General features: G+C 55.8%; 1 protein-coding gene across 1 annotated transcript; it reads left to right on the top strand.

Annotated features, from left to right (window-relative positions):
• The first annotated feature begins 8300 nt into the window (after nucleotides 1-8300).
• LOC122745524 (basic proline-rich protein-like) lies at nucleotides 8301-10258 on the top strand. Its single transcript, XM_043990862.1, has 2 exons — nucleotides 8301-8412; nucleotides 9615-10258. Exons 1-2 carry the CDS (start codon nucleotides 8301-8303, stop codon nucleotides 10256-10258), a joined length of 756 nt encoding a protein of 251 aa, XP_043846797.1.
• Nucleotides 10259-10477: the final 219 nt, after the last annotated feature.

Here is a 10477-nt window from a genome sequence, read left to right as displayed (position 1 = left end):
CCTGTTCTGAGTCTTGGTTTCTTCTGTAAAATAACGGTCTTGGAGTGGATGATTGCTCAAGTTCCTTCCCGTTCTAAATCCTAAGACCCTATGATGGATACGAGAATGAGGAGAGAGTATCATAGAAGGATCCGTTGAAGGAAAGGGGGCTTTTTAGCCTGGGGAAGACAGGAGGGAAGACATGATCAGTATCAAATATTAGGAGAACCATCATGAAGAAAAAGGATTGGATCTGTTCTTGGTTTCAGAGAATAAAACTAGGTAGCAGAGAGATATTAGAGGCATAAGGGGAAACCTAATAAGCAGAGCCATTTCGAAGTAAAGGAATGGGTTTCTCCCATCACCCACGGCAAAGCGGGGGCTGTTCTGGAATCGGTAAGTACTGTTTGGGGAAGAGATAATTCATTGGAGAGCAGCCAGGGGCCGTTCCATAGGGTTGGCAACGAGAGAACCTGGCGCATCCTGGTGTTTGGAGACTTGGTGGGATGTTCAGGTCTCCGCTGAGGATGGAAGATGGGGAGGACAGGCTGAGTTATGTTAGTCTGGCCCACCTGCCCTCTGGGTCAAATGTACCCACCCCAAAGGGCTCCAAAGTTATTTCTTTCCTCTTTGTCCCTGACTAGTAATGCTCCAACCTTCTCTTTTAAGATGCCCGAGGCAGCCTATTTCAGCTCTGAGTTATTAGGCATTTTCTCTCCTTATTATCAAAGCAAATTCGGCTTGCCTGCAAGGGGCAGGTAGGCAGCACAATGGATAGAGCACTGGCCCTGAAGTTCAGAAGATCTGAGTTCAGATTTGAACTTGGACTCTTGCTAGCTGTGTGACCCTGGGCAAGTCACTTAACCCCAATTGCCTTAAACACCCAGGCCATCTCCAGCCATCATGATCTATCTTGCCACTGAACCCAGCTGTGGATGGAGTGAGGCTGGTGACTTTGCACAGCCCTGTTTCACTGCAAGTCACGGCATCACCCCCAACGTCACGGTCCTCCTGGAGAATGAACAACAGCTTCGCTGCAACTTTCTCCTCATTCCCAGTTATTCTCTGGAGGGCCAAGCTGACCAAACGGAATCTCTCTTCCAGAGCTAAACATAGGCAGTTCCCTCAAGTGGCAGGATCCCAAGGCGTTTCCGTACACTGATCCGGATTATCAATACTCTTCCTAAAACGGGGCCCCAAACTGAGCTCAATACCCTGGATGGGGTCTGGCCTGGGCAGAAGGTGGTAGGATGATCTGCTCCATCCCAATTGGTGCCAGGCATGAGCAAGATGGCGACCGTGAGGGGCCACGGCCCCTTGTGCCTCCGCCCAGGGCTGGACTCTGCACCTTCCATCCTACCAAGGAATGGTTTCACAGCATCTCTCTCCCAAGGAGGGGGTCCTGTATGTTGGGGGGAGCTTCCAGAAAGTTAATGCTTATGACACCCCCTCCCCAACCTTTAGTGAGCAGTCAACTGTTCCCAAGGGCATGTGGTCATCAGGGGGCGCTGTGTGGCTGTGGGTGTTAAGGGTACGCAGCTAGAAGTGGGTGCTGTGTTACGGAGTAACATGAGAGGGACACGTATGAGGGCGCGTGTCCGCCAGGTGGCGCCTTGTCGGTGCGCCTATCATGCGGAGCCGCCAGGGGGCGCGCTGAAGCCGCCGCATCCGCGGGCGGGGCGGGGCACAGTGCGGGCAGTACTGCCATTGGTTCGCCGAGCCGTCCGTCAGGACCGAGAGCGGAGGCCGCTGTGGGAGTCCCCGGCTTGCAGGTAGGGCTCGCCCTGGCGTCGGTGCGTTCCCCTAGTGCGAGGGCGGGGCCGAGGAGCGTCTGCTCCCCCCCATCCCCTCTATCACCTGTCCTCCAGAATCTCCACGACCCGCCCCCCCCATCTCCTCAGTCGCCTGCACCCACATCCCCCCAACAGTAAACTCCTCTGCACCCTCTTCCATCTTCCTCAGCCTCGCCTTTTGTCCCTGCGGGTACTAGGTCCCCCTATCTCTTCCAACTCCCTGTCCCCTCCTCTCTCATCCCCCAATTCTTTAATCTCTTACCCCTTCCCGCCCCTTCGTCCCTCGCAGCGCCCCAGACCCCTCGTCCTCTGGTGCCTTCAGTCTCTCAACTCCCGCCCCCACCCCCACTCCTCCCCAGTGTCCCTGAGCGCGTATTAGGGGAGAATGAGCCCCGGGTCCTGGAGACCCAGCTCAGTAAGAAGGAACCAAGAGTCAGAGGAGGCACAGAACCAAAGCCTTCCGGAGATGTCTGGCCTGAGCTTGAGGAAACTTTAATTGGACCTTGCGTTTAGAGCAACGATACATCGTTCACCTTTCCCGCCCTAAAGAAACTGCAAGTTCATTCATCGATTTCCTACCTAGATTTTCAGCCCCGCCCCAATCCTCGGATGGAAACAAAGGGTCACTGAGACTCAGCCGGAATCCCAGACTCCCTGGTTCAGTCATTAGGATCTCAATTGCATTTTATATAAAGGTAGAGGAGCCCCTCTCTTAGAACAGGAGTCACTTGCAGAAGGACGGCCCAGGCTCCTGCCTTTGTCCCATATACACACGCGGACACTACGATCTTGGGCACTTCCAGGATGGAGGAAGGGGAAGAGTCAGAAATATGTCCTCAGGTGCAGGAGCAGTGGGCTTGTAGGAACCAATCCGAACCTCCGAGGGGCTGCATCTCTTTTTTTTTTTTTTTTTTTTGGTGAGGCAACTGGGGTTAAGTGACTTGCCCAGGGTCACACAGCCAGTAAGTGTTAAGTGTCTGAGGCCGGATTTGAACTCAGGTACTCCTGACTCCAAGGCCAGTGCTCTATCCACTGCGCCATCTAGCTGCCCCTGTGGCTGCATCTCTCAACTCTCAGAGTTTGGGAATATTTGGTTGAAGAGAGAAGCTTTTGTAACCATTGTTCCTTTACCCCCAGGAGCACAGCCTATACCGAGAAAAAGTTCTTCCCCCTTTCCCTTTTTTCCCTAGAGGGATGCCTTAGGAGAGAAGCCCTGGGCCTCATAAGCAAGGGCTTACTTTAAAGGGGGGGGGGAAGTAATGGGCCCCTGAGCTTCAGCCTCATGCAGGGCTTCTGCTCTGGGAGGACCCCACGGAGGGCCTTTTGGGTTAGGGTAACTTGCCAGGTGGAGCAGTGTAAGGTGGATGGGTACTACTCATAGGGTTTGGGATGAAAAGAGAGAGACCAAGGCAGGGAGTGGCCCTGTGCCGTTCCTTGTGGCTTAGGGGAAAGGCCAGGATAAGTGTCTCTCGTCTAAATTGGGGGAGTTGGAGAGAGTAGGAATTAGGAAGATAGCACTGGAGCTTGCTGAAATTATGCATAGAATGTACATTAGGTTCAGTGGGCCTCTTCATCCCTTTAGCTCCTCCAGCCAAGATGTCTTCTTCTGGTCCCTCGGTTCTCACTGCAAAGCCATGAAGCTGCCAGTGCAGACCTCAGATCCCTTTGGACACAAAAGATACAAAGCTCCAACATCAGCACTGTTGCAGTAGCTGGAGGTGGCAGGCACCTCCATCCCACCACCGGGCCTGGGGGCCCTCGGGGTCATAGGGCAGGTGTCTCCAGGAGAGGGCCAGACTCCTGTTCCTGCTGAACTGAGCCAGTTTATGCAAAGCAACTGTGTTTCAGCTCAGTAGGCACAGGAGGCAGAGCCCAGTGAGACCTAGAAGCAGGCAGACTGGAGGAAGAGCAAGGTGGCCAAGGGTAGTGGGGCAAGGGGGGCGGAACTTAGCCACTGTGAACACAATATGATGCTGACTCTGTTCACAAGGCAGCTAAGTCCTGCTCCTCAGGCCAGGCTGGGCTGGGGGGCCCACTCCTTTGGGCTCCATCGCCCCACCAATATGCACCCACACGCACACACGAGTAGTGGACCTGGCAGCTCCAGCAGCAGGGCCAGTGGTCAGTTGGAAATCCCTGGCAATGTGATTTGTGGCAGTAATCAAATCCCATCCCCAGGAACCCCAGCCGGCCAAGGCTCAGGGGTGCTGGGTCCAGGACTGTGGAGGAAGCTCACACCTAGGGAGGAGAGAACAAAGGCAATGAAAAAGAAGGAACAAAGGATCAGCCCCTGATTGAGATCCCCATAATGCAGGGCAGGGTCGGCCTTCCTCCTGCTCTCCTCAGCCTCTCTGGGCTCCCGTGTTCTCATCTGTAAAAGTAGAGGATTAGATTCAAGGCCTTCGATGGTCCCTTCTGGTTATAGCTTTGTGATCCTGTGAGCTTTTCCTCTTGGGCCCAGGGGGAATGCTCTCTGCCAGCCCCTAATCTGGGATGGAGTCCTTTCCCCAGGCAGGAGCTCAGACGGCTAGGGGTGGAAAGTCCCTCTAGCTCCAGTCATCCAAGGTCCAAAGCAGGGCCAAGGAATTCTTCCAGAGGTACACATCTGGATAAAGCTCCCCCTCTGCAGAAAAAGAAAATCAGATGTGCAGAAGCAGCTAGTGGAAAGAATAGAAAATCACTGACCTCTGGTGAAGGTTGGGCAGGGGAGGGGGCATGCCTTGGGAGACTAGAAGGACCTAGGGTTCCCAAGGTCCAGGATACCCACTTTCCCTTCCACTCTCCCCTGGGGTCCTGGCCCCCGACCCCAGTGGGGAGAGATCCTCAGCAGAGGGAAGGCATATTCTCCCTCTCCAGCTGGGCAGGCCAAACAGGGCTAGGGAGAGAGGAAGAGAAATCAGGCGGCAGGCAGACAGGCAGGGTGAGGAAGTGATCTCACACCAGCTGGCGCCGTTTCCTAGAAGCCCAGAGAGGAGGAGGAAACCACCAGTCCCCCCCCCCCCAGCTTCTGTCATGGCCCCACGGCTGGGCCTTAACCCTCTCCCTGGTAGAGCCTGATCCTTTTCAAATGTCCTCCTTCCCTAACATCTCCAACCAGGCCCTCTCCTCACCTAGGGGTTTAGTTAGCCATGCTTAAAGCCAGTAGGGTACCCTTAGGGAACAGCCCCAGGGAGCAAGGAGCAACAGATCCATGGGTGGGGGAAAGATACCATTCCCAAGAAGGATTAGGGTTTGGGGAAAGGGAGCCAATAGCCTCTGCCCTTCCCCTTAAGACACCAACAACCCAGGACACTTCTTTTCCCCAGACCGGTACTGAAAGAGATGGGCAAAGTTTAGTCCAACCAGGAATGGGCTGGAAACAAAGACCCCCCAGCTTCCTGCCCCCTGCCTCCCAGCACCCGCCCTGCCCCAAGCTGCCTCCGGAAGTGAGGCAGCACATTGGTGTCCTGGGGAACAGAACAGAACGGGAAGGGCGGCCATTTGGCCCGACCCGTTTCCTGTGGGGTTTCCCCTGCACACAGCCACGAACCTGGCCAAGGCCCACCCTGTCCCAGAAGACAAGACGGACTTCTCCTCCAAAGCTCCCTAACCCTCACAGCCCTGCTCCACGAGACCTCAGTGACCTTGACCCTGGTCCAGGGAGATAGGCACAGGACACTTGTCTCCATTTAGGCCCCAGGCCCAGCAAATAGGCAGGTGGGGGCCCAGGGCAGGACTCAGCAGGCACTGTCTAGAAGGGAGGACAATTCAAATGAAGAGGGAAGGCAGGAGTGACCACAAGACAGATATGTACACAGGCACATTCACAGTTCCCCCTACTCAGGCTCCCAAGGATGAATCAGGGGCAACTTCCAACACTGCCTCCAAACCCTGTCCCCACATACTTTCCACCCACTCCCTGGGCTGGATTGGAAAATACCAAACCATCCAGGCTCCACCCTGCCTCAGCCTGGCTGCCTGGGCTTGGGCCACAGGGCCAAGCCTGTCACTAACGCTTCAGACTAATGGGCTTAGATCCTCAGCAGAGACACCACAAGGCAGGAGCTGGGGCCCACACTGCACATCTAACAAGGGGAAGCCTCCTGGGGCTATTTCCCCGACCATTCCCCTTCTCTTTAGAATGGGGCCTCTGACTGGAAATCATTCCCCTCAACCTCCCTCCCACTGGACAGCTGTCCAAGCAGTGCCCCCCTCCCCCAAGGTGGGGCCTGGACAGTTACACTGGAGAAGACTGTCATGCTGGAGGGTAGAGAGCCAGAATGGGTGATCTCCCCACAGGGCAGAGGCAGAGGGCAGCAGCTTACCTGAGGGCCTCTCTGCTGCCTTGTAGCCAGGCTACAGTTACTATAGGATCTTTTTGGGGGAGGGGGGGGTTGGAGAAGTCATCATAGGGTCTGAATCACTGTATAAATAGGAAAACAAGGCAAAGCCACAGCTCAGTCCATCTACTCCACCCTTAACCCCTCATCCCTACATGCTAAGATAAGCCCAGGACAGGCCTAAATTTGGTTCCCCAGTGAGAGGGACTTCTCCGTCTGACCCACCCTCCTCCTTGTCACTCCAACCTCTGATAAACAGCTGGAGAGCTCAGGATGCAGCATATTACTTGCTTCAGTATCATGTAAAGGTCCCATTCCCTGTCTTTCAGATCAAATTTCAGGGCAGGAGCTTTAGGGGGATTTTCCTGGGCCAGAGAAGTAGCCAGAGCTACACCCTACTCCCCCTTTCCCTAAGCCATGAATTACAACTTCTTAAACCTGGTTCTAAGATCCAGGCCAGGGTGGGACTGTTACTTAGGCCTGTGCCACTAGTTAAAACCAGGTCTGTGAAAGTCCTCAGAACCCTGACTCCCTAAGATCCCATCTCCCAGCTTTCCTCCCATCTAGAAATCTCTGTAACTCCCGGAAATACAAGGCCAATTCTGTTTAGGGAGGCAGGTTTTCCAAAGGACCAAATGCCACCACCATTTTGCGTGCTGGGGGAGTCCTCCAAGCCTCAGTGCCAAATCTGGACATCCTAAGGAATCTGATGCCATCTTTGCCCAGGAAAAATGCTTAAAATGACCACACTCAAGGTGGCATCAGCTCCCAGCACCTTCTTAGGTGATAGCCCCTAACTCAGCTCCCAGAGGCCATAGGGCCGAGCTCAGGCTCTGCTTCCACCCATGGACACCAGGCCTTCCCTGCGTGGACAACTACTTAGAATGCCGAATGCTGTTCCCAAAAACGCCAGCTTCAGCTGTGGGAAGATTAGGGATTCCGTTAGCTTTTCCAGAGAGGGAACGTGGGGAAACCCTGGGCTGGAAAGCATCAAAAGGACCCATGCCTAGGCACTCAGTGCCCTTTCCCATCCATCAGCTTATTACATCCTTTCTACTTCACAGGTGGAGAGCCCCAAGACCAGGAAAGTTCAGGGGCACACCCACGATTACACAAGTGAATTCAGGACAAAGTCAAGCCTGGACGTCAGGATAAATTCAAACTGGGAAAAGGGAGACCATATATCAGAAGGATGGGGTTAGGGGTAAGTGGTTCCCAGTGGGACATGGGGACCTCACCAGCAGGGGTATAGTCATTAGCGAAGAGTAAGGCTCAGGGCATACTGGGTCTAGGATTGCTTTGAGGAATGTCTCCCCTCTCCCACCCAGCATCCTTTTGTGCATGGCACAGTATGGGTGGGATAAAGGGAGAGGGTTCACTATCCCTACAGTTTTATGGAAGACATTTAGAAAAGGCTCTGGGGTGTGGTTTTGTTCAAAGCTGTGCTTGGAGATCTACAAAAAGTCTATTACCCCCAGGGTAGATGGAAGGGTAGACGGCCTCCCCTCCTCCACTCCCAGTACCAAAGAAGCCAATTAACCCACAGGCTTGGGGGGATGGGGGAGGCGGGCATTGCTGCTGTATCCATCTCAGAACATCTGGTCTCCAGTTGTGACAGGCATCGGGTGGGCCCCAAGGTGTCCAGAGCTGCCCCTTAAGGTTGATGATCTTAGTGTCGATGTTCAGAGAAACGTGCACCAAAGGAAATGATGTCCACATTGGCCCCCCTCCCCCCAGAACTTGCCCCATCATGTATGTGTTCTGTGTCAGGAGCCTGGCATAGTTTCCCTAGGGCTGACCCTGTAAATCAGGAGCTTCTGAACAGGGGGTTGGGGGTGTGGTAAGAGCAGGGCAGCTGGGGAGCAAAGCAAACCTCAAGGGGGCCAGTGGAGGGGGGAAGCAGGAAGGCCTGAGCCTGGATCCCAGGCCCACATACTCCTAAGTATGTGAATCCTCAGTGTGGGATCCAGAAAGCTGTGTCTTTAAATCAAGGAGAGGTGCCCCAGCACCCTCCCCCTGCCTCAGAGCCCAGACAGGAAAAGTTGCTTTTCCTTCTGGGAGAACAGGGAGAGGGAGGGAGTCTGGGGACTTGGGAACTGGGGGTGGAGAAAGGAGTTAAGACAACCTGGGGGCCCCCACCCCTGCCTCAAGACCCAAAGCTGAGTTATTTATCCTCATAGACATAGCCATATCCCTTCCGTCCCCATCGATGTCCTCCAGCACCCCCACCCATGAGCCATCCAGACTCTCCCACCAGGGCCCTATTTTAAACAAGAATGGATTTGTCATGTGCATGGGTTTTCGGCCAGTCTGGGGCCAAGGTTAGAAGATCAGTTTAGGGTCATGGATCAGAGTTTTCCCTGTGTGAAAATAAGTGGACCCCATGGGGATGAAAATCTTGGCCTCAACCCTCTTTTCTCTCCCTTTTCCATTATCTGTACTCCAGGGCTAACTAAGCTGGTGTTGGGGCTCTAGACTATGGAATCATCTTCCTGGACAGGGCCTTCCTTCATGACCTTGAAGGAGTCACTTCCTTCCCTAGAAAAGAGGGGAGTGAGTTTCCTGACCGCACAGGTGTGTCATCCCTGGCCCCTACTGGGAATGCCTGCAAGAAGACACACCAGGCTGAGGGGAGCAGGGACAAGAGAGCGCCCCAGCTTGGGGGATGGAGGGGAGACAAGCTGCCCCCTGCTCCTGTGTGGCACTGGGACACAGTCAGGCCCCACAGATAGGCTTATCCTCAGTTTTCAGATGGAGGAACAAGCTCAGTGAAGTTCAGTTAGTCTAAGTTCAAGGTCAGATGACTACTGTCAGAAAAGGGATTCGAATCCAGGTCCCCTAACTCCAAATCCAGTGTCCTATCACTACACAAGACCCTGAAAGGAAATTTTTCCTCCTACAAGTCGTCACAGGCATGTGGAATTGAAGGGAACTATGTAACTGTCTGGGTTCAACCCAAGCCCTCCTTGGGGGGCTATGCAGAGTACTCTCAATCCTGAGCCCCTAGGAGTTGAGGACTTGGGTCAAGTCGACTGGGGGAGGTGTCCATTGGTGGTCTTTGGTAGACCACACCCAAGCTGTGGCCTGGCTGGATATGGATTTTTACCACTCCCACACGAGGAAAACCCAATACACCCACTCAGGCTATAAGTGATCCAGAGTCTTAAGTACATGCTACATGAGGGGAAATTTGGCCCAAGATTCACAGTCACCTCCCGCTAAAGCCCCTCTCAAGCTCGAACCTTAGGCCGCATTCCCTGAGCCCCTACCTGACCCCTGGTGGCCTAGTCACACAGACAAACAGACACAAGTACGGCACAGACTCAGCTCCAGCTTGGGGAGGGGGGGGGGCGGGCCTGTTGGGAGACCTCCAGCTAGAAATAGGGGAGAGAGGGAATGCTCAGGACAGCACTGACCCCCCCCCACCCATTTCCCCCTCCCCACCGGGTCCTCAGAGGAACCCAGAGCCATACCCAGTCTGGAATCTCCCTACACCCTCACGAGCACATCCCCCCACCCCCAGATTCCTGCCCCAAGGCTTTTGCGCAACGTCTGCCCCTTCTCACAACCAGTCCCGGCTGGGTGGGGCGGCCCTTAAAGAACTTGAAAGGAGTTTGGGGCCATGGATGGGGGAGGGGGCCGGTGCTTCCGGCGCCCGGGTGGCCCCCAGGAGAACCCCAAGCTCTCCTAGGGGCGCGCACCACGCCGGGGTCTCTTCTGTCTCCAGGCACCCGGCCAGGGTCCCAGGACGGGCGGACCACGCCGCCTGCCCCGCTAAGCAGACGGGGGAGACTTGGCTTCAGGCGCCCGCGCCCATGCCCTCCTCCCCCGCAGTCTCGGTGCCAGCCCGGGACTGAGGATCGTGCCAGGGGCGGAGGCGGGAGGGCTAGGGAGAGCGCCCAAAGCGGGCGCGGGCGCCCCGGACATATCGCCCTTCCCTTCCCTGCCTGCCGCCCTCCAGGGGGCCCACACCCTTCCCGGGGCAGCCACCCCCCACCCGCCCCCATACCCACCTTTGCCCCACCGGGCCTCCTTGGCCTGGCCCGACCCGGCCTGTGGCCCGCTCCTCCCGCCAAGAAGTCAGTCCCGGGAAAAAGTAGTGACGACCGCTCCCTCTTCCACTTACCGGGCCGAGACTCCGAGCTCCGGGAGCGGCGGCCAAAGTAGGAGGCGGACGGGCCGGGGGCACACGGGGGGAGGGGGGGGCAGGCCTACCGACTGGTCCCCACCCTAGTCACTGCCTGTCCGGCTCCAAGGAGAAATCCTTTTTAAAACCTTCGCCGTCTCCTCCCTCCTCATTACCGCCGGGGAGAGGGAGAGGGAGGGAGGGGTGGGGGCGGGACGGGAGGGGCGGGGCCGCCGCCACTGTCCTGGGGACCCAGAGCA

The sequence above is a fragment of the Dromiciops gliroides genome, chromosome 1 (assembly GCF_019393635.1).
Source record: "Dromiciops gliroides isolate mDroGli1 chromosome 1, mDroGli1.pri, whole genome shotgun sequence".
Classification (NCBI taxonomy): Eukaryota; Metazoa; Chordata; class Mammalia; order Microbiotheria; family Microbiotheriidae; genus Dromiciops; species Dromiciops gliroides.
Note: the sequence above shows the minus strand (reverse complement) of the source record. Positions and strands in the feature narration are given on the sequence as shown.